The sequence below is a fragment of the Neofelis nebulosa genome, chromosome 13 (assembly GCF_028018385.1).
Source record: "Neofelis nebulosa isolate mNeoNeb1 chromosome 13, mNeoNeb1.pri, whole genome shotgun sequence".
NCBI classification, from domain to species: domain Eukaryota; kingdom Metazoa; phylum Chordata; class Mammalia; order Carnivora; family Felidae; genus Neofelis; species Neofelis nebulosa.
Window position 1 is genome coordinate 28,290,664 of NC_080794.1, and position 23,627 is coordinate 28,314,290.

At 41.4% G+C, this 23,627-nt stretch overlaps 1 protein-coding gene across 2 annotated transcripts in view; it reads left to right on the forward strand.

Moving 5' to 3' along the window:
* The window catches only part of ARID5B (AT-rich interaction domain 5B), a 179,928-nt gene that overhangs the window by 112,345 nt on the left and 43,956 nt on the right, over positions 1 to 23,627 (forward strand). The window contains exons 1-2 of one of the 2 annotated variants that reach the window (XM_058696444.1): positions 18,256 to 22,076; positions 23,495 to 23,607. In XM_058696444.1, coding sequence (XP_058552427.1) covers positions 22,073 to 22,076; positions 23,495 to 23,607 — 117 coding nt within the window. In that variant the 5' untranslated portion in view covers positions 18,256 to 22,072. Of the gene's footprint in view, positions 1 to 18,255; positions 22,077 to 23,494; positions 23,608 to 23,627 lie in introns of those variants that run through there. The other variant, XM_058696443.1, reaches the window with a different exon arrangement.

A 23,627-nucleotide genomic window follows, 5' to 3' on the forward strand; every position in this document is an offset into this window, starting at 1 on the left:
TATTTTGGAAAGAAGAGTGGACGGGAACCTTTCTGTTGAGTTTATAATAGCAATTACAAGCTGATAAGGACAGACCATTCATCAAACGATCATACCTCCGACTTTATCTCTTTGGGTCAAATGTTTCCTGACTGATATTGACTACCATATCTTAAGCAGCTTTGAACAGATAAGAAGCTAGAAAAGAAATTCCTTTTAAAGAGATTTGACAAAATTATGTTTTCTGATTTTTTTTCTTTAAGAAGAGAGATTAACTTCTCATTGTTCTTCTAAAAGAGTACAAAAGCTACCAAACTGTTGAATTGAAGAGAATCTAGAGAAGTTTTCATGGGTAGATACTGACTGCATTCCCACTGAATGCAAATTATCATCTGCATTGATAGTCTTTCCTGGTTCTGAAATTGGAAAGAACTTTCAAAATATTGAGAATGATCCTGTACCACAGATACTTAGGAGTAGACAGTTATTCCCAAGAAAAGATATCCCCTTGATTGCTATATATAAATGCCCTCCTAGAGACAGAGATGTGAGCAAAAGTCTTATAGGTTCAGTATAATTCATTTTCATAGAACATTATTTGTAGAAGCAACGTTTTAAAGGTGGGGAGGGTAGGTTTCTGACTGTGGGCCTGATATCCAGCTTCTAATTGAAATGACCATAAACATTGTAATTAATCAACTATGTACTCAATTATAAAGTATATAATTACATTCTGAACAGTAAAAAGCTTCCTAAAGTGTATATAAATCAATTAAACAGGGCAATACAGTAACCGATCACATAAAATTATATTTAATGAGATGTGTCATCTATCACAGTGTTTTCCACACAGTTCTTATCGTACATCTTTGTGATTCATTTGTGCCTTACTTTTTGCTGCAACGGAGCTCACAGTAAAGGAACCTCTTTATCTTGGTCATAGAATCTAGTGACATTATTTTGAGCAGACATACATGGGTATCTTTAAAGACCGTTTGGGAGTACGGGGAAGGTTGGGAGTCATTTTCTAATGACTTTTGGGAAGGGTGACCTGGATTTGCCTGTCTGCCTTTACTGGTTATATATTTCCCTGAAACAAGTGTGGGCATTTGTGCTGGTGGTCTTGCTCCTGAATCCACAACCGGCATCTGTCGCCTTGAAATTAGCTAGATGACCTGTGTTTGTAAGAGCTTCTGCAAGAGCTTCCAGGCAGGACAACAGAGGGATAATTAGAAAAGCATGCGAAATGCAAATCCTCCTGATCAAGTCACTGCGTGTTGAGAAGTATAAGGATAATAACCTGGTACCAAACCGTGCTGCCTATATGAATATCAGTCCTTCAGGTTCTGTGTGTATAATCAAGCAGGTCATTCCAAGCAGGCTAACCCAGGGCCAGTGGAACTTCTAGAAGCAAAGGAAAAGCACATTCGTATTCTTAACTTTGGCAAATTGTAAAGACTTCTAAAAAAATTGTGATAAGTATAGTCTAAGATGAGTTTCAGTCAGTGGATGCTCAAGAGACATTTGCATCTGGGGAAGTAACTCCAAAGCCCCTGGTCATGCACATTGTGACCTGTGCCTCAGAATGGGTAATAAAAAATTGCTGAGTAACTCCTAAAGGCCTGGCTTTCTAATGTGGTGGTGATGCCACTCATGTACCTCTTTCTCACTCCTTTCAGAGCCCAAATGGCTTTTCCCTAAGCGAAGTCATTCTCATGCTGAGTAACTACACCCAATCTTTGCTGCAAGAAACCGAACCGTACAGAACAACTGGCCAGTGCAGGACTGCCAAATGGGAGGATCTGAAAGGCCTTCTCTTCCATCTCTCAGGGAGCACATGTGGTTGTTTTGATCCCCACTTCCCTACATTACTTGCTAGCAGATACTTGGGGTGTAAACAGTTTGTTCATTAATTTGTGTGTCCAACCAACATGCTTTGACATCCAGCTATGTAATTGTGTGTTGCCCTGTGTGAGGATACAGGGTTAATACAATTAAGACACAACAGAGCTAACCTCTGAGGCACTCACATGCTAGTGGGGGCACTCTTGAATTAAACAGACACTTAGTATTTACATACTGTATTTAAGTATTTAAACAATATTTAAGTACTGTGACGGAGCTAAGTGAATTCTTCTCAGATTCAGTAGACAGAGAAGAAGATACTTATTTTTTTTTAATTTTGATTATTCCCTTGAATATTTTACTGGAACTAATGTAATTGAGGGACTGGCAAGTTTTACAAGTGACTAATATATTAATCCCACTCTACCCTGTCGCCTTGTGGGATTGTCAGCTGAGTCAGGGCTTAAAAATGGAACTTGATGAGATTTGCTCTAAAGATGTTGACTAATACCAATTAAACCCCTAAACATCACACACAGATTGATTATGCCTTTTTCACTTTTTTTAAAGACCCAAAGATGCACCTAGTTAATAATCTACTCCATGTCCTTAATAAAGAGCAGGCTAATTAAAAATTGTTTGCTAGCTGAAAATGAATAAATTAAGAATCACATATTAAAACAGTCATCCTCAGCCTACAGAAGGGGCTGAACACAGGCAGGCTAGTTGGGGGGGGGGGGGTGAAAGGGGTAATTGTGAGTCCTTTATCATCAAGCATGACATGTACAAATGCAGAGCCATGTCATGGAGACAGGGTGCTGGGGTGAGAAGGCTCTCGGCAGGGCAGACAGCCAGGTTAGTCTCCCCTGTGTTCCTGATACAGAATGAAAGAGCAGGGAACAAAATGGAGTGTATTTCATCTCGTCCCCCCTCCGATTCTCCTAATCCTGCCTATCCATCAGGCCATCCTGCCACACGTCCTGCACCCACCTCCTTGAATCCCTCTGTGTGTCTCCCCAGAGCCTGTGGCATAGAAGGTCCTTATCACAGCAATGCATGTTTCCATTCGTGTCTGGTCAGAGGGTAGCAGTCCCCACCTTGTGCTCTGTAGCCAGCAGCCTGGGATTTTCTCAGTTCCTTGAACTTGCTTTCCTCTCCCTGGAATATGTCTATCCCAGTATATGTCTTTCCTAGAAAAGAAACACCATCATCATCATCATCATCATCATCATCATCATCATCTCACATCCCTCACACTGGCCAGCTTCTTCCATCCTGCTGACCTCAGTTTAAGCATCACTTCTCAGAGAGGTCTTCCCTGGTGTTTCCAGGAGTTCAGCACCCCATGATTTTCCCAGAACTCCTACTTCTGCTTTTTGAGAGCACCTACCCATCCACTCTCCCACAACCTCAGTTTTGTGAGATGAAGGCCAAGGGAAGTCTTGGAAACCCCCATGTCCCCAGGACATATCCTGCATATCCTAGGTGACCAGTGAATGTTGAAGGAATAAGCCAGTTATGACTCCCAGCAAACAAACTCAGTTCTAACTTCCCTAGAAAGTGAGAATCCGGTCTCATGTTTCTTTGGTGACCCTCATGAGGCCAACTGGTGTTCAAGAAATATTTGTTGAAAACAATTCTTAATTGTGGTCTTATATTTACCTTAACTAGGAATGAGAGGAGTTTCCTTTAATGATGTGTGGGACAGGGAGGAGAATGAATGAGCTTGGGCTTGTTTTTTCTTAGTTTGAAGGAGTTACATAAGCACAAAAAGGCCAGGTTACAGTACTAAGGGAGCAAGTGTGTGGAAAGTGAGCGCCAGTCACCACTGCAGTTGCTTTAGAGGCTTCTGCCCCTGGGCCTCCTGTAGAAGAGACCAGAGTCTGTTTCCTAAGAGGCCGCTTTGAACAGGCTGCTGTACAGAGGCAGGTAGCACAGGCGCCAGGAGGTTGAATTCTGACAACACCTGGGTCTGGGTCTCAGTCCCCACTCACTGTTACCTACCTCCCTTGTGCTCCTGGCCAATTCCTTTACCTGTCTGTGCTTCAGTTTTCTCATCTAATTCTTCAGTTGGTGTTAATGATATTAACCGCCTCAAGGGGATATCATACGAGGATTAAGTGAAATGCTGCACGTAAAGCTTTTAGCACGGTGCCGAGCAGGAAACACTTCTTAGAGATTGACAGTGTGTAGCACGAGTCACCTAAGTCAAGGGAGATCTGCTGTCCAGAATTGCTTGTGGGACAGTCTGAGTTGGCAATAGGGACACAGAGAGGCCTAGGATTGATCTGTCCAGAATATTCTAGAATCATGATGTTCTTGCATCTATTTTCTTTCTCCTTCAGCCCTCCCACCACCCTAACGCTCACACATACTGTGTAGATTGCTCTCAGTTCACCATGCCCTCTCTTCATGGCTTTCCAAAAGTCAACTTGAAGGTTTACTATCATATTTTTTACTTTAATATAATTTTATCTCTCATAACAACCTCAGTTTTTTTCTTTGTGTTTAAGTCTATTATCCTCAATATATTTCAAAATTGATTTCATAGGAAAGATGTAATCTTTTTTTAAGTTTATTTATTTATTTTGAGAGAGAGTGAGTGCACACCCATGCATGCACCAGCCGACGAGGGGAAGAGAGAGAGGGAAAGAGAGAATCCCAAGCTGACCCAGCCCAGACCCTGACATGGGACTTGATCTCATGAACTGTGAGATCATGACATGAGCCAAAAATCCAGAGAAATCCAGGAGTTGGACGCTCAACCCACTGAGCCACTCAGGCACCCTGGAAAGACACAATCTTTGATTAGAATTAACCACGATGAGAATATAGGGCCAAGAAACAGTGGGAAGACAAATCTAAGACCCAGAAATAATTATCATCATAATAGTGGTGGTAGTGGTACTGATGTTGATGCTGCTTATGTGCCATTCACTCTGTGCCAGGCATTATTCTGAGCCCTGAATCATTTTCTCCATTTTACAGATGATGAAACTAAGTTACCTGTGTGAACCATGTAGTGGAAAGAGTATGCAGTTAGCCTAGTTTGCCCTTAGGACTCTGATGGAAAATTATTTTTCTTCACTTAATATCCAACGAAAGAGGGAGATCATATTGCCACAAGTTCTACCTTTGTTTAGTTTAGACGTTTGACTCAATTTATGGAAGTCTATGTCTTTGTAGCTTGATCATGACTTTGGAATGTCAAAAAAAAAGTGCAGGCAAAACACTATAAAATGAAGTCTGCGTTTACTGGTAAGAAGCACAGAGCATTTGGCATCAGCAGAAAGCTTAGTCTTTGATGTGGAAAATAGAAGAGTTCTTGCTGTTTCCATTTGGGTCAGAGAAAGAGACGATCACTATATGATAAGTTTAGTGGGTTCTAAAGCTAGATGTAATAAGTGACGAGCCACAAGCTGTCCTGCCCTGAGGATATTCAAGTATGAAATACACATGTCAGGGAAAATGTGGTCAGTGCGGAACCACACAACAGGAAAGCAGAGAATATTTAATAAGACAAGTCCTGGTTTTCCTGGGAGTGAGACTTGAAGAGAAGGCGATTTACATATTTGAGTAGGGGGCTGAAGAGGGATGATGGAAGAGACAGAGAGTAGGGGAGTAATTTATGGTGAATCATCTTACCCCCTGACAGACAGAAGCCAGGACTAAGGAGGAAATGCTTTATTTTAGGTAAGGCAGCATCCTCAGTTTTAAACAATTTTCCCCCTGTTTTTTGAAAGTGTTCACACAATTAATGTCTCTTCCATGTATTCAACAATAGTTGCCTAGCAACCATCAAGAAGCATTTTTGGAGCGCAAAGGGTCTAAAAATGAATGAAGAGAAAATACAGCAAATACTCATTTAAGAGTAATGAGAACTGGTCTGGCATCCTTGGAGACTCACTGCAATGTCCTATTCATCTTGGACACATGCAAGGGGGAATATGTAAAATATAAGAGAAACCTTTAAGTGAGGCTTGCTACGCTTTTCTGCCTTCAGGCAGGACTGCTTTCTACCTAATTCCAAATGCATGTGGAGGTAATGAAGTTTTGGAAAACTCTTAAGAGGAAGGATAATAATACCTCCTCTAGTAACCCCACTTTTGGATCTGTAACCTTTGGCCTGAGACCACTAGGTAAAGAACATAGGTTAATCAAGAGCTACCTCTTCTTTGCAGGCTAGATTTCTATCATTGGCTGGCTCTCACAATCATACCTTATTTGAAATGAAAATCTAAGTGAGCTTCCAGATCAGAGGGCACAAACTCAGGTTCCAGAGGTGTCAGCAGGGAGCGCAGAGGAAGAAGGGCAGGTGAGGTCTGTAAGAAATCAGAAGCAGTGGATCCCTACTCTGTGGAAAGGAGGCCAGTGTTGTCAGATCTCTCAACTCTCTAAGAACAGTTAGACATGCTGATTTCTATGTGAAAATCTCATGACTTTAGATTGATGACAATGATTAAAAAGAAAGAAACAAACAAACAAAAAACTGTGCAAGCTAAGTAAATTATGGTACCAGGCAGATTTGGCCCATGCACCAGTCTTGTCTAATAAACCCCTAGTGTTATAGATGAGGAACCAGGCCTGGTGAGTGAGTATACTTATGCAAATTCAATGAAAATGTAAACTCCTTAAAGCCAAGAACTGTGTGGCCTTCTCTGTTTTATCCCCAGCTGGACTAGCACAAGGTCAGGCATATGCTGGCAATGCAACAAATATTTATTGAGTCAACAAATAGTAGATGTTAGAAGCAAAACCAGGACTTGGTTCGGTCAGTAAGAAATCAGGACCTCAACTGCTTCTTCTTAAGTGACTCTTGTTTCCCCCTAAGTGGCTTTCCATGACTTTCATATGGATGGAATCTACTCTTCCCTTTAGCCACATAATGGCCTTGTTTAAACCAAGATTTGATTCAGGGAAATGTTCTTATAGAAACTCCAGAGGAAAAACTTTGCACCTTGCCTGGGTTTAAACCTTCCCATAGATTCGTGTGTACTGGGACAGCCATAAACAATAGATTGCTTTTCTTCTTGGCCTGCCATATTCAATTCCATTCAATTTTGTGTCTATTTCTCGAGCTCCTACAATGTGCAGAGTCCTCTGTATGGTGATTCCAAGATATAGGGGATCCTGCTGAGCCTGGGGGCCTCAGAAATGTTCAACAATTTCAGAGAATGAAGGTACTTAGCATAGTCTCCTTTTTATTTTCATCTCAATGTTTTTTTGATTCTACTTAGGCAACACTTTACTGTGTGGTAATTTCCTGACTTGACTTTTTCTTTGGAGATCTAAAGTGGTCTAAAACCTAGAATCCATTATTACCAAGACATGTTCTCCTCTTTTAACAACCTACTTATTGCCTCTATGATGAAAGGCTCTGCCAGAGTAGACAGGAGTCAGCCTCCATTGAGGTATACCCAGGGCTTGTGTCAAATGATCTTCTAGCTTTCATTGTATTTATTCCTTATTCTTGGGTTCTGTAAGGTGCTTATCTCTGTGCTGAAGGTTCAGGTGTATCCAGAGTATCAATAACTCTCCCACTGGAGAACCACTGGCCTCTCAAAAAGCTTGAAGTGATGCACGATTTCCTTGTGTCTGTGCATATCATTACTGCACATATATACTGTGCATATATTACTGCATCATAGTATGTATGCAGTAATAGTAATAATAACGGCATCCACCACTTCTTAGTGTCTTCTAGGTCCTGAATAATGTGCCAGACATGTTGTTTCATTTTATCTCATTTATAGTCTTTGTCTGCAATTCCTAACCTTGCAAGATAGAGTCCCATTTTGATAAATGAGCGTATTCAACCCCAGAGAGAGCTGATGATTTGCCTAGGGTCATATGATTGCCTGGTCTGTGAAGTAAATGCACAGCTACCTGCTTTCCAAGGGCCCTCTTTACCTCCTTGTGAAACTTCTGGGTCCAGCAGCAATTTCACCAACTTCGCCAGTGTTTTGGAGATGAAAGGAGAGACGCTGTATCGCTTTTTCAGAAGCAAACTCTAGGGGACATTTTAAACAAAGTAGATTATTTTGCATGAGACTGTGTTTAATTTCAGAACAGTGTCCTTTGCTGGCGAAGATAATCAGATGTAATGTCATCTGCAACCTCTCTGCGTGCGTGATTTCATAAGACTGGTGTAGCAGTTTATTATTATAAAATTAGTATAGCATAGAACAAACCCGGGATGCAAGCCAGACGAAATAGACAATGAATAGTTATATAAGGTTTTGGAAAGCACATGTAGTAGAACACAAGCTCACTGTATTTTCTTCTCAATTGTCTGCTGTTTGTTCATGTTTCCTTTTCAACATGATTGCATCTCAGTTTAATAGCACTTGCCATCTCAGGCTTTATGGTGCCAGGCCTGACATAGTTACATCCCCTCTGTGCTAAAAATATTGCATGTATATATTCAACCGCAGCCCGACATGTTTAGCTAATGGGTTACTCGGAGCTATGCGCTTATATAATTAAGTGATGTATGTAATTTTGTGTTAACACATTTGCAATGTGTGTTTTCCTGGTGATTGCAATGCTTTATTCTGTGTAAAGTGTGACATTTTAATTCCCGCTGAACAATTTCCTACCTTGATTCGCCTTGTTTTTGTGGCAGGGGATTATTTTGCAATCAAGATAAAAGCATTATTTATGAAATTTCTGGACTATCCCATTACTGGGAACTTTTAACTGAAGATCAATCTCCTATTCTATTGATCCCTTTGTTAAAAATCTTTATCGGAATTTAAATTTAATCTCTACATTATAGATTTGCCCCGACTTTTCTCTGAAGGCACATTTTTTTAGGCAGCTTTGCAGGGATGGGGTTCCTTAAAAAGTAATTCTCACTAGGCAGGCTGCCATCTTATCTTCCCCAGGGAACTTAACTTCTCTTAGGTGTCACTGATTTCTTCCCTGTTGAGGGTTCTCCAGGAGAGCCAGCATCTCTGTGGGTTGGAGAGTTTGGCAAACCAGGTCAGATCTATAGATTCACAGATAGGGCCTGTTAAGCATTTAAGTGATTGACAAAGCTGGGTCTCAGAGTTACATAATGTGGGCATACACGCTTTCTCTTTATTAATTGTAATTGTGACCAGTGGAAGGTGCTACAGACAGGAAGGTGAGCCACCAGGGATAACCCAGCCATCTTGCCCTCTTCAGAGGTTGTTTATTTTCTCCAGTGGGATCAGGAGTTAGTTCGGTTTAATAAACATGTATTAGACTCTTACCAAGTACCAGACAGGGCTTTCAGAATACAGTACAGAGAGAGTTACTTGTTCAGTGAACATCTATTGAGCACCTACTATAGCGATATTACAGTGACCAAGACAGAGTCTGGTGAGGGAGAGAGACCTACAAGTTGAATATGGGATGATAGGGGCTAGGGTAGAAGCATGCTTGATGTCGAAGCTACTGACGAATGGTTCCTCCTCCAGCCGGAGGTGAGGAGAATAAGGACACTTTTTAGTGGGTGTGATGCCCAGTGCTGGTCTAGGAGAAAAAGTAAGAGTTGGAGCAAGAAGGACAAGGGTGAAGAAGGAAGGGTATCATCAGAGGGAAGCCCGTGAGCATGGGTACGCAGGGGTGAAGCCATGAGAGGTGCTTGCAACCTCTAAGGCATTTGTTAATTGTTGGAAGATAGGGCGAGGTCACTCCAAAGCAAGGTCTGCTGTGGTCCATTCTCCTGACCCCTGAAAGTCCTGAATTCCCCAGGCCTTTCCTCAACCAAGGAGGCCCCCTTCGTTCTTCAGCACAGCCCAACAAAAGCAAGCAGGTAGCAGGCACTGATGCCAAATGCTGGAGTATTGCCCCGATGGCTTCCCACGTGCTTGCTTCTTAGTCCCTCCCATTTGGGTCTGAGCACACTTTCTATGTGGTACACAGAAGTTTTGCCAGGAGGACCCACAGGCTGTGCACTCCAAGTGAGCTTTCTCAGTTGTATGTTTTGGCATTTGAACACAGTGGGAATGTCCTTGTCAGCTCCCATTTGACTTTATTAATTGCAATTCCTTGGGAAGTGTGTTTTAGTAATGTGCTCTGGGATGACAGAGCTCGCCCTGCAGAGACCCAAGAGGAGGTAATCAGGGCCCATTGAAAAGCCATCTGCTGGTAAGTCACTGCTGCTGATCCCACGCAGCCAACAGACACCATTGTCTATCACAGCTCCGCCACTAGCTGTGTGACTTCAGACAAAATTGCAGACTCTCTGGGCCTCCCTTTTCTGATGTGTAAAATAAGACTTTGGACTAGTGGTAGCTGAGGTTTTTCTTAAACTTGGGAATTCCAACACTTTATAAGTTTCTTGAATGAAGAATTCTGCAGTCGTAACATCTGTGGATTCACCAACTCCTAGCAATGATCTTTGGCTCCAACTTCATGTGAAAAGCCAAGAACCCCTTTCTATACTTCATGTCTTTTTTTTTTTTTAAGTTTATTTATTTTGAGACAGAGAGAGAGAGAGTGTGTGCAAGCAGGGCAGGGGCAGAGAAACGGAGAGAGAATCTCAAGCAGGCTCCACACTATCAGCTCAGAGCCTGATGTGGGGTTTGATCCCGTGAACCATGAAATCATGACCTGAGCCGAAATCGAGTCGGAAGCTCAACCTACTGAGCCACCCAGATGCCCCTATACTTAATTAATATCTTGTAATGATTCTTTGCCTCTGCATTTTAGGAGGTCATCTACACTAGCCCTCAAATCTAGATTTTAATTTTTCAAGATACAAAGGGAATCATTAAGCCTCTGAACATTCCTAGAATATATAGCAGTATGGATCAAGTAACCCATTTTATTAGTCATGTTGCAAGAGGGTGTCACCTAGCAGCTCTGCATTGTTTCCAGGCTCCGCCCCCACCCCCACTTCCCTGAGCCCTGAGGCTGTGGTTAATAATGTCAAAAGAATGTTTTAAAATTGCTCTTCTGTTGATTCCAAAGAGTCAGAGCCCTCACGTGGTTAGAGTCCTGGGCTAGGAGTCAAATTCTAAATTTAATTCCAGCCTCTATGAATGTCTTCATTTCTTGCCTCCTTACCATTTCTTGAGGTTTCGATTTTCTCATCTGCAAAATAGGCATAAGATGCCTTGCTCCACAGGAATATTGGCAAACAGCTTCGTTGTGCACACAGATTAGCTTTATATCGGAACAGAATATAATTTTCCATTCCATAATAGGAATGAAACAAAAGCCCTTTTGAGTGTGCACCTTGTGTAAATGCCCTCTGCTTAAATTCTGATGGATTTCAAAGGTCAGCAAATCCCTCCCCCTTCTTTAATATTATTTTTTTTAAGCTAAACAAGGCTAACTAGGGAATTCATTTTGGTATAAAAAGACATGAAAGAAAGGGTATTTGAGCTTGCACAATAGTACAAAGAAGAACAAGAATCATCATGTTTGCTAAAGAACTCACAGCTGTTTAATTTTATAGTAAAATTACTTTAAGAACTTTGCTAATTCAAAGACAGACCCAAACAACTGTTGTTGCAAAACTGAATTTCCACGTGTGAGTGGAAAAGCCAAGTTAGATTAATCTGCCCCTAAACTCGTATTAAACTCATATTAGAAATACAGAGCATTTTTGTTAATGCAGGTTAGAGGAGTGGCTGTTATCTGAAGAGAAGACACATAAAAAGGGAAATGGTACATTTGCTAGTAATATGATGAAAAATAGTTTATGTTCTTATGTACTTTGCCCCCAGCTTTTTCTTAAGCTGCTCAGTCCGTTTTAATACCAGGTTTGTTTGCTTTGTGGGGATGGGCCTGTTAGGCAGGAAATTGTCGAAAAAGCATACAGCAGAAATTTTAAATGCTGTTTTTAAAAATTAAAATTAAATACCAAATTGAGTAACCAACCATTTATTAAATTTGGAGTTCAGACTTTTATAAAATTTTATCTTTAGAGGATACGAATGAACTGTGTACCTATACTTGGTTCTGTAAATTCCAAGTTTCCATATGTTGCCTATTGTCAAAAACAAATAAACTTTTCCTTATTTTTTTAAAGTGATTTTCTTCCATATTAGGGAATTATTCAGACTTCTTTCCTTGGTTCCTATAATTCCAAACCAGTTGGAACATCAGTCTATTTTTGGTTATGAAGGAACTTTTAAAATGTGGGTATGATTTTTTTGACGTTTCTAAATCTCATAAAGATCAATTTGCCACATATATAAGAGTTATGGTAGTAAACATAGTGAAGTCATTGTATACTAGGATGACAGTTCTAATTTCCATATTATGAGTCACCCCCTCCCAACCCCCGTCCCCCACCTCCATCCCCTCTGCATGGGAGGGCTGCTAAATGTACATTCTAAAACATATACAGCAACATAAGGTTGTGATTTGTGAGTGTTTCTGTCAAGGATGAATGTTCTTACCTGTATTTGATTAAACTCTGTTAGTTTCTGGGTTTTTATGGTCTTCCCACCACATCACATAGATTCACCACAAGAGGGCAACCAAGAGTTTACTTTCAAGCTAACAAAGCTAGAAATGGTTTTAATATCAGCTAAGTGTTTTTAACTTGCTAAGGATTTATTTCCCTGCCTTCCGATTGCCACACATGCAGCCTCTGAGTTTCCACGAACAACGAATAATAATCCAAATAAAGTTCTTCTGAGGGGAAATATAGACAGACTGGTGCAGACAAGAGCTTTTGCCCAAATAAGGATCCTTTTTTGGAGACCCCATGTGTTAGATAACCATCAACTGACAGTTGGTCATGAGTTAATAATGTTGGATGCTGAAATATGCATACCATGTGCTATAAAAAAGTTTGGAGGACAAAGACAAATACTGCTAAAGTTAGATATTAGAAACATACCAGAGGTGTGCAGACTGCTTCACTGGATGAAGGTGGAATCTGCCAGATAACTTCGTTTTAAAAATGTTATAGGTACCACACAGGAGAATGTATGATATTCACTGCACAATTTGTTGCTTTTGCAGGGATTTGGTCTTAATCTCTCTGCATGTTACTGCCTTAAGAGCTATAGCAACTCTTGCCTTCTAAGAAAAGAAAATATTTCCTAAGCTTATTTCCATTGCTGCCATTGCTGTTCTTTTATTTTTACAATGGGAACCCTAAAAGGGGGGGGTGGTAAGGTTCCATAAAAGAATACAGGTGGATGTGTAGCCCTTTGATTGGCCTGTTGTATTTGGAGAGCTGTTAACTGCTAGTTCTGTTTCTGTGTTGTTGCTGCAACAGGAATCCAAAGGTGAGGGGTGGAGCGAATAGGCTTTGATTTCAGCTACTGTGACCAGTTATTTGAGAGGCTGGGACATGGAGCCAGGTGGCCACTGGGCAGCTGCTGTCTTCTTAGAGTGACACCCCAGAGGCTCCTGGTGCTAAGAATGAATGGGGAAAGAATGTGTCTCCTCCTCTGCCCCCTAGAGTTCAGACCTTTTTGTTCTGTCAGCTTTTCTGGGTTTATTGGAGTGCTTGTCTTCAATGAATAATCTCACTTTTTCTTGTATAAAACCATGGGAGTTGAAGCATCTTGGGAAAGCCAAGAAGGCCATGCCCTTGGGTGACTTGAGGACTGACTATATCTGATCGCTTTTCTTACTTGCAAATGCAATCTCCAAAAAGAAAAACACAGCCAGACCATGAATTTATTCAACAATTTGTGGTTAAGAAGATTCTACCTAACAACTAGCTGAAATCACTGAAGATCTATTTTCTCTTACTCAGTTTGCAAATGGCTTACATTACACCCAACCCACATTGGTAGCTGGAGAGAACAGTTAGTAAAATTAATAATTAGACAGTTTCTCTTTTTCTCTGTCTCTTCCCTCTTCTCCCCAAGTGTCCTGTCAAGGCTTAACATTTGCTTTGACATATTAGTTAAGGAAGTTAATGAAATAATATCTTCACTGGGGCCATTGAGTAACCTTGAGTCAATGATTACCAGATTTGAATTTTACTAAGGAAACACCTCAGGTTCAGCAAAATTCTCAGATACTAACATCTGTGTATGACTCTCCTGCATATAACAGCAAATAAAACCCTAAATTTCACTGAAACTTTGAATCAACGCTCTTGCTGATTATTCCCGCTTCAGATGTTAATCTTGTTCTGTCTACTCTTTAACACATTTCCAAGGACGTATCTATAATCATGACATTGAACTGACTGAACCAGCATCCCCCAAAAGAAAGATAATGCAAGCCACATGTAACTTAACATTTTCTAGTAACCTCATTTCAAAAGGTACAAAGAAACAGGTAGAATTATTTTAATAATGTGTTTTATTTAATCCAGTATCTTCAACATATCATTTTGATATGTAATCTATAAAATGTCATTAATGAGATATTTTACATTTTATATATTGTCCTGGAAATCCAGTGTGTATTTTATGCTCGTGGAAAATCTTAGCTTTGTACTGGACATATTTCCAGTGCTCAGTAGCCCCACGTGGCTAGAGGTGACTGTGTTACATAGAGCAGCTCTAAACAGTTATAGAAACATTTTTTTCTTACACTGAAAAAAAATGAGAAGCAGTTCTAACCTCTTCTGCGTATTCTTCTTGTTTATCGTAAGATTTACATTAGGATTTCTGATGTAGTTATCTGTCCGTGTTTCTCCAGAAGGTGACACACACCCACTCCCACTGACGGAGCACTCTAGCTTGCCCTGACTCTACACACACAGCCCAGACCCTTGCTGTCCTCATTCTGGACCCTCACTCCACTCTGCTCCAACACACACACTGTTCTCTGCCGTGGGTCTAGGAGTTCCTTGGTATCGCAGGAGAGCGATTGAAGTCGTTTTCTGGTATTGGGGCTTGTATGTACCCACAAACAAATGAAGCTCAGAGATGCCACTGGTAGCTCGGAAAGGGAAAAAGGGATGGGAAGGCTTAATGTGAGAAAGAAAAATGTGTAAGTCTCAGACAAACTACAGTAGTCATCTTTTTTTATTTTTTAAGTAAGAGACTATCCTTTTTCAATTATTCTTTCTGAAAGATAGAAAAGCATAAAGAAAGTGAAAAATCCCTTTTAAGTATAAATTCCTTTTGGGATCTTTTAAAAAAGGGATTGGAAGCCTATTACTTGATGACCTTTTACTTTTTCTTATGTGTATGTGTTTGAAAACCTGAAATGTCTCTCATAACATATTAGTCCAAGTCTGCCAAAGTTAAATACCTCCATGCTAAACCACACATGCGCACACACACACACACACACACACACACACACACAATGTCTCTTTTACTTATTTCCAAGTAGGGAATGTTTTCTTGAGAGATGTAGCAAATCAATTATCCTCAATGTTGAAAATGGAATATCTCATTTCCAAACCTGGAGAAACGGCTGACCAAGAATGTTCTGTTTATAGAGAGTTTAAAAACTGCTCTGATATTTGCTGCCCCTTGCAAGGCTGTTCAACACAAAACATGTAACTTTCACTTCTGTGCTGTCATGCTCAATAGTAACACCACAGAACATATCAATCATGTACTAGAATGAGTGGGTCTATTGGTTGTAACAAAAAGAAAAAAGAGAGAGACAAAAAGTCTCTATGTTTAAGAGGTCCTATCTTTATACATTTCATAAATTATAGAAATCAAAATGTCCTTAAGAAGTATTTTCAGACTGGATCTTTAAAATAGCCTAAAACTTAAAAAAAAACAAGTATCTTAAATTAATATTCTATTCTTACAGACAATCATACAAAGAACAACTAAATCTGTTCATGGAATAGTTTTCAAAAAATGGAAACATAAGTTATTTCAAAATCTTAAGAAAAAGTACATAGTAAGCATTGAAACAATGCACTTCATCTAATTATTAACAGCTTTCATGCAGGTTTTTCCTCAACACCCAACATGGTCTTCTCCATTGAGAGAGGAGGCTGGGACCCAGGGCCTGAAAAAGGGACCATGGGCACCAGGCATCCAGGGAGAAGAATATAGCAGGAGAAATGAGTTGCTGGGTAGATGTGGAAGTAGAAGTTTGAGACCCTGTGGCATTTTTAGAGGCCCTTTTTGGTTTTGCTGGGTTTGCCACTTCATGACGAGACCTGACTTCGTGACGAGACCTGACTTCGTGACAAGATCTTGCAGCTGGGGGCAAGAAATCAGACCTTTTGTGCTCAGTAGTAACACCTGGACCACACCACCACCTGTACTCCATGTACCAAGCTAAGTCCTCAGGCATCCACTCTGCCCTGATGTTTCTTTTTCTTCTTCTGTTTTTAAGTTTATTCATCTGGAGAGAGACACACACAGCACGAGTGGGGCAGGGGCAGAGGAAAGGGGAGAGAGAATCCCAAGCAGGCTCCGTGCTGTCGGCACAGAGCTCAATGTGGGGCTCAACCCCACAAAACCACAAGATCATGACCTGAGCCAAAACCAAGAGTCGGACACTTACCCGACTGAGCCACCAAGGCAGCCCTGCTCTGATGTTTCTTTACAGAATTGTAAATTTCGTACTTTGAAGGTGAAAGAGTCTTCCATTGGCTCCTGATGCCATGGTACATAGATCTCATACCCTCAGAGACAAACATTTGTGGGACACCTGGGAGCCACCCCCTCTGCCCCTTCAGCAGGTCCTGAAGGGGACCTTTCACTAAGAATGGTTTCCATGAAGGATACTGGGCCTAGCCAGAACAAACCAAAGGGAAGGTGAGCGTTTGAAAGGTCAAGCATGGATTTCCATTTTCATCCCTATTTCCAGAATTCTCTCCTTAGAAAGTCCGTCTTCTGAAAACCCAGAATCTCTCTTCACTCCGCACCTTGATTTCACTCCCAGATTTTCCTCTCATTCTGCAAGTGGTAGTGAAAAGTGTCTGTAATCCCTTTCTTCTTTGCCAAGGCTCTTGTAGACAAGCCTATTCTATACTTCTAGAACATTTCTGCATTCCTTTGGAACTCACTACATTGTTTCAGAATAATATAGAGATAACATTTGGGCATTTAAATTTCTCTCCTCCTCGAGACACAGAGGGAAATAAAGATAGAAATCTGCCTGTCACTGCTGGTAAAACCTGACTAAAAAAGAGGTTTGCTTGTGTTTTAATGGCAAGAATGCGTGGAGTCACATGCTTTCAAACCAATTAGCAATACAGATGAGCTAGCAAATTGAGTTCCGTTTATAGGGTGGGGGAAGGGGATAAGTCAAATAATCTGTGTTTTTAAATGTTTCTGAGAAATGAAGACCTCCAGGGCAGAGAGAAGGCGGATCAGGAAATAGCTATGCAAATCACATGCCTATGAAATTACTAAAACTTTGATCAGGGGCATTAACAATTGCTGCAGCATTCACAAGTATGAAACAAAGAGTGAGTAAGACGGGCATGTTTTGGAAGGGATTACAAGAGTGTTTACGTACATGGTTTGTTGAGCAGTCAATGAAGTCCATGGCCGTTTTGGACTTAAGCCGCCAAAGCAGTCCAGGTATGACAAACGCACTAATACATTCCACTCTCATTAGTGACTCGTGGGGATCTCAGTGATTTTGACCAAGAGCCAAAGTGGTTGGACCTCATGTAAAGTCTGCTTCATGTCTTCCCCCCACCCCCCCCTTTCTAACAACGTCACTGCTCACCCTTCACAGGAGGTAGAAGTGGATCTGGGTTCTGAGAGAGTGTAGTGCATTGGAAATGCTAAATTGTTGTTATGGACACTGTGGTCCAAACCACACCAAGTCTAAAGCACACTTGGAAACTCAAGGCGGCCATGACATCCAGAGTGGCAGTGTGATCATCCCTCTGGGGCAGGTGCAGCCTTCGCTGTTCAGGGCTGTGTGGTCTCGGGGACATTTGAGAGTGAGAGCATCTGCGGCCAGGTCTAGTCTTGGTTCATGACTCTAAATTATTATTTTTCATGGCTTTATTTAAGAAAAAAATTACTCTTGAAAAGGGAACTGTCAGAACAGTTACAGAAAGCGATGACATTCTTGCAGTGTTTTGGTTTGTTTGGTTTTTTGTTTTACCTTCCTATTGCTTTGAAGTCATCATTTAAGGTTAGAACACCACACAAGATAGAGTTTTGCTGGTCTGTGGTCCCGGGTGCTCGTTTCTTTTATAACACAGTTGCTTCTCCAACATTCCTGTTGGGCCTAGAAGATTGTTTATAGGAAAACAGAATAAAAGTAAACTTGAAAATTTTTAAATCTATATGTAATTAACGCCCTGTGAATTCACAGAAAGATTCAGCTAATTAACAGACGTTAAGTACTAGCAACCACAGATTCCTGGCACCGCTCTATTAGGTGCGGGGTAGTGAGTATATGGAAATGCTGTGGATTTGAAACAAACATTTAAGGGTATCATTTATGAATTTTTAAAATAAAAATGTTGGCTGTAAGTTAAAGCCAAAACGAGGGCTGAGAGCTTCTGTTTTTCTTTTCTTTTTTTCCAAGTATTTGAAAACTGAAATTCTATAAGAGATTATCTGTGAAATGGCTCTCCTTTATTACACCCATAAATTTCAGGAGTGGCTCTGATCAAGCTTTCTGCCATTCTCGGTTTCTAAATCTTTTAGTCATACATTAATAACTTTAAAAACACTCATCCTATTTTTGTTGTAGTGAAAGAGGAAGTTTCTAAATAGTCAAAAGGGAAACAGTGAAAATAGAACACAGTAAATGATAACTAAATTAGGGTATTTTTTTTTTCCAGCAAGAGCAAAGCTCCATGCTGAAACTTGCCAGAGTATTTTAAGATTATTGTCTACAAAGAAAATGTAGCAGAGAATTGAGATCCTCAGAGGAAAGGCATTACAGAAATGCAAAGTATTATCAGCAATGTGCATTATACATGGACCAATGTTTCTCAGTCCCTAATGCATCAGTCAGTGGACTTTAGTTTTCTGGCTTGTGTTTGGTGTTTAAAACACACACACACACACACACACACACACACACACACACACACCCGAGTGCGGACATGCACGCACAACTTGCAAATCAAGTGAGTTAACGCTCTGCCAACTTCCTCTAGATATTGACCCTAGGGGGTCAGACTCTTAAGAAAATGATGCCTGGTTTTCCATCCTCCTAATTGCAGTCCCCCACCAACAAGCAAGTCCTATCTCTAAGTGGAAGCTCACAAAGAATTTCTCGAGAGAATATGGAGCTGCGCTGGCAACAAAATCGTCTCTGCAAAATGAGAAGAAAGAGTTGTTAACTGATGAGTCAATCCAGCTTTTATAGCAGTTTATCTTCGTGGTATTTCCAAGAGCATAAATGTTATAAAAAAAGAGAGACGGTCATGACAGGAAGAACACAGTAGAAAAAAAACAGGGACGTTTAAGCCAAAAGCAATTTACTTTGCCAGTAACTGGTTACATTTCCTTTGTTTTATTATTATTATTTCAAGGGTTGGGATTGAGCTGAAAGTTTCCCACACCTGTGCTGTCCTGACACATAACTTTGGCAAAACCCATAGAGAAGTGAATATATAAATGAATGCCTGGAAACTCTGAACTTTAGATGCTTTAAGAAAACAAACGAACAAAAACCTTGTTTTGCTATATTGTCTTTAAGAAAGCTATATTGTATTGATGTTTGAATGAGTTTTACAAAAGGAGAAGACAAAACACGTGGATGAGATGTCAAAGTGGCCAGTTGCCGACTCTCCTGGGATTAATGCCTATAGAAATAGCAGTGACTTCACAAAGGTGAATACTTGTTAATTTCATGGCCCTGAGTAAGAGGAACAGAGATGGGCAGTCAGAGAGGAAAGATTTTCTTTTTTTAAACCACAGAGATCTTTCACTGTTCTTCTGCAGTGGGCAGAATAGTCAGTGGCCCCCTGAAAGGGGTGATGTGCGTGGCACACGAAGTTTTATTGGAACTCTGCGGCTTTAGTGGAAGTCTGTCACCTACTGCTGAGTCAGGATTGATGGGGACCCTGCCCTGCCTCAAGTCTGGAGGATGCTGTTTGCTGCCTGAGATGGGCTTTTAGTTCCCTTGTACCGTGTCGTGGTATTTGTTTTCATTTAGGGAAAGCTCCCTGGTGACTGCCAGCCCAAGTTAATAATATAAATATCTCATTATGAGACAGACTGAGTGTGTGTGTCTGTTAGAAGTTACTTAAAGCAGGGATGTTGGATAAAGTCCAGTTGCACGGGTTGGATCCTGTTACCAGTAACCAGTTGCATGACCTAAAACAACTAATTCCATCGCTGTCTCAGTTTCCTGGTCTGGAAAATGGGGATAATAACGGCGCCTTCCTGTTGGTTTGCTGTGAATTTTAAATGAGTATTGTATGCAAAGTGCTGACTGGCACAGAGAAAGTGCACAATAAATACCAGCTATTGTTATTATTCATGTGTAATATTGAAAACATTGAATTCTGTGAATGAGCGTGGATTATATACACATGCAAAAGTAACCGAGCATTTATTGCTTCACACTAGTTTGTTCCGTAGCGGATCTAACTAGACCCAGTTATGCTATCAATAAGTGTACTGCTGGCCTCCCGCACTCCTGAACACCACCACACCATAAAGCATTTGTTTTCACTCACTTCCCTTGCAAATGATTTGTTTTCTTGACTCTGTAAGAAAAACAAAAGTAGCCCAGGGACCAGAATTTTTACTCCCCCCGCCCCCAAAAGCCAGCTCCTCGGTCCCAAAGCTTTGCCCAGGGTCTTACGGATCTAAAAGGTTTCAAATTGTGTTATGGGGGCTCCCATCCAGTTCTGCATGCTCTGTTCTCCCTGGGACTTTGAACATCTGCTCATCAGGGCACTGGTTACACTGGGTACAAGATCACAGCTCATCTAAGATGCCAGACACAAAGGCTTAACAGTCATCAGGAACCAAAGGCCTTAGGTTTTCAGTCTCAATTCCCAGAGCAAACTTCCTGGTCACTGGGTTATGTTCCCAGAGCTCAAGTGTAAATAGTAAAGGCGAGCAGAGGTTTACAGGTGCCCAACATGACAGGTATGCACAAGGCCAAGTGTGTGGGTCCGGCTCGAAGCTTGAAGGAGTTACATGTGGGCATCTTTATTTCCATTAGTCACTTATTCATTCAACAGATTTATATTATGTAATGCCGCCTCCTGGGTGTGTGCTGGGCAGGTGAGAGATGAGTCTGACATGGTCCTGCCCTTAAGGACTCTCCAATTTAGGATAATAATAAGCCATAAAACCCAACTAAAGTACAAAGAATACAGTGATACCTTCCATAAGAGAAAGTCAGAAAAAGGAGGGCAGAGGGGAAAGGAGAAGAGATATTTGAGTTTGAGGCTTGAGTGATTGGTGGGATTTGCCCAGCCTACCTGAAATGTCAGCGACTTGCCTCATTAGGAACAAAAGGCTTTTTCTCTTGATCAAATCCCATTGAGAGTTTAAGTTTGTGTGACCAGAATATTAGGTGCTAGCCTGTTCTAAATTTACAATTCTCAGAATCTGTTGGGGAAGGGCACATGTGCTTTTCTGGGTTCTGAAAACAGCTCAAAGAATGGAGAAAATAGACCTGATTTGAGGATGACTTTATTGTCGGTTCCCGGAACCTTTGCCTTTATTTAAAACAGCCTGTTCAGTACAAGTTCTATCTAAAAGGCCTTTGGGATTTGAAAGCTCTTCTGGAAATAAATGCTTTTAGGTTTAAATGTTTTGGAGGTCTTTTTTTGCCAAAATGTTAGGAAGGAGAGACCATAGTTAACAAATCTGAGAACGGAGGCAATATTGTTTTGTTTCTTTTAATGAAATGTCTCAGACCTACCCTAAGTTCTGTTTGTCTCTCTGTCAGCTTTCTGCTAGGCTATTATTTTGATAAGGGACATGAAAGTACATCATTCCCTCGTGGTCATTAAAGTCTTAGCACTTGAGTCAGTTGTGGAAACACTTCTGTGCGACACCAAAATAGTCCACGCCCTGGCTCCAGGCTGAGGACCGGGGCAGTTCATGGAAGGTGGCATTAGGCTGTGACAGGAGAGCAGGAGGTCAGGATCCACAACACAGGCCCGATGAAATCACCAAGGCGGTGCAGGGAGGGGGAGAGAGCAGAGCCCTCCCTGCCAGTCTGGCAACTCGGCAAAGTCCTCAGAGCTCATCCCACACACTCCGTGCTAGTCACTGCTGTGTGTTTACATGAGTAATGGAGCTGCCGGGGGAGGGGAGTCGTAAGCACAGCGCTGAGCCTGGCAGCTTGCACTTGCGTTCGCGTTGGGAGGGAAGCTGACATCCACACCAAGTCAAGACTTCCAGGGACGTGGCCGGGAAGCAGTCACATGCTGTAGCTTTCATGAGCACAGACATCCTCAGGCAGATGTTTGTCGACTGGAATGGGTAATCGCTACTTTCTCTTTGCTTGATTTTTGTCTGCGAGGGTGTTTACCTGTGATAATTCCAGGCTGGCTTTCGGGGGTGGACTTCTGGACACCCGTCTGGGGTGGGGGGGGAGAAGAGAGGGGAACGGGTTTGGGAGGGGGAGCCAGAGCCCCACAGCCACTTTTTAAACTTTTGCCGGGCTAGAAAGGCAGCTCTGCTCTTCTGGGCTTTACCAACAGCAGAACTGTTATCCACGGTAGAAAAGCGAGGGCGCGGGAGTCATGTTGAGGAGCAGAGTGTAAAATGTCCTAAGACCACTGGTTAAATGTGTGATGTAAGTAAGATTAACAACAATTAAGAGCGTTCGAGTGGTTCAGATTGGCACCGTCGTAATCCTATCTTTAAGCAATAAAAAAAAAGCGCGGGTACCTCGAAAGGGCTGGGAAAAACTGCTCAGGATACAATACAATTCACTAGTTTGGAACCGTTCAAGGGCTGCTTGTTTCACGGTTTGTTTTAATTTTGCTTGACTTGCGTGACTGATGAAGCTAAATATGAAAGCTGATGCCGGACAGTCCGAGCACTAGGTAAACAGCAGCCTTTTTTCCCCCCTGCTTTCTGTATGGATCTTAAAGGGATCCAGGCTCAACATCAAGGATGAAATAGAACTCTGCTTTGCACCTTGTCTGTGGCTTTCAAAAAGTATAATCTTCACAGAATCAGGCTAACCCCAGTGTGATCTTTGGAAGTAATTTTAAATAACCCTCGATATCTTACCACATTGAGAAGGAAAAAGAGAGCATGCTGATTTAAATGTATCAGCCAGATTTGTTGAGATTTGAAACATGCTGGTCGCAATATTATTAGTAAATACTTGTAAGAATATTTTTTGGATTGTTAACTATGAATGTTCTTTCTATAGCTCTCTCTCTCTACTCATTTGTATCATATCAACTTATTTGTATCATAATTTAAGAAACTGCTCATGTCTCCACTTTTGAAGAGAGAGGTTTTCAAGCGCCACATTACTATGATACCATAGTGGGCTGGCATTTCACCTAGGTTTCTGAAAAACAGATACAAAACAAAACAAAGACTAATCTCCGAGCCTGGCTTCGGGTGGACTTTCAGCTCAACATGTTTATTTTCTAACAGTAGGGAAGTGCCTTTTCCTTACCATTGTCCTTGAGAGCTGAGAGCTTCATTTTATTTACACTGATTAGACATGTTAAAGTGCAGTAGATTCGCTTGGGGAAGCATGTACAGAACTGTGGAGTCTACCAAGGTGCGGCCCATCAGAGAGAGGAGCATAAAATGAGATGCGTACGTTTCTCTGAACAGTTTAGAGGGCACCGCTGTAGTAGCACTCATGGTCTTTCGTAAGGAAGCCCACGCCCATGAAAATGTACATCAATTTGTTCTTCGTTTGTTTTCAGCGCCAAACCTTAAAGGCAGACCACGCAAAAAGAAGCCATGCCCACAGAGAAGAGATTCGTTCAGTGGTGTTAAAGATGCTAACAACAATTCCGACGGCAAAGCTGTTGCCAAGGTAGGGTCATTTGCTCCCTG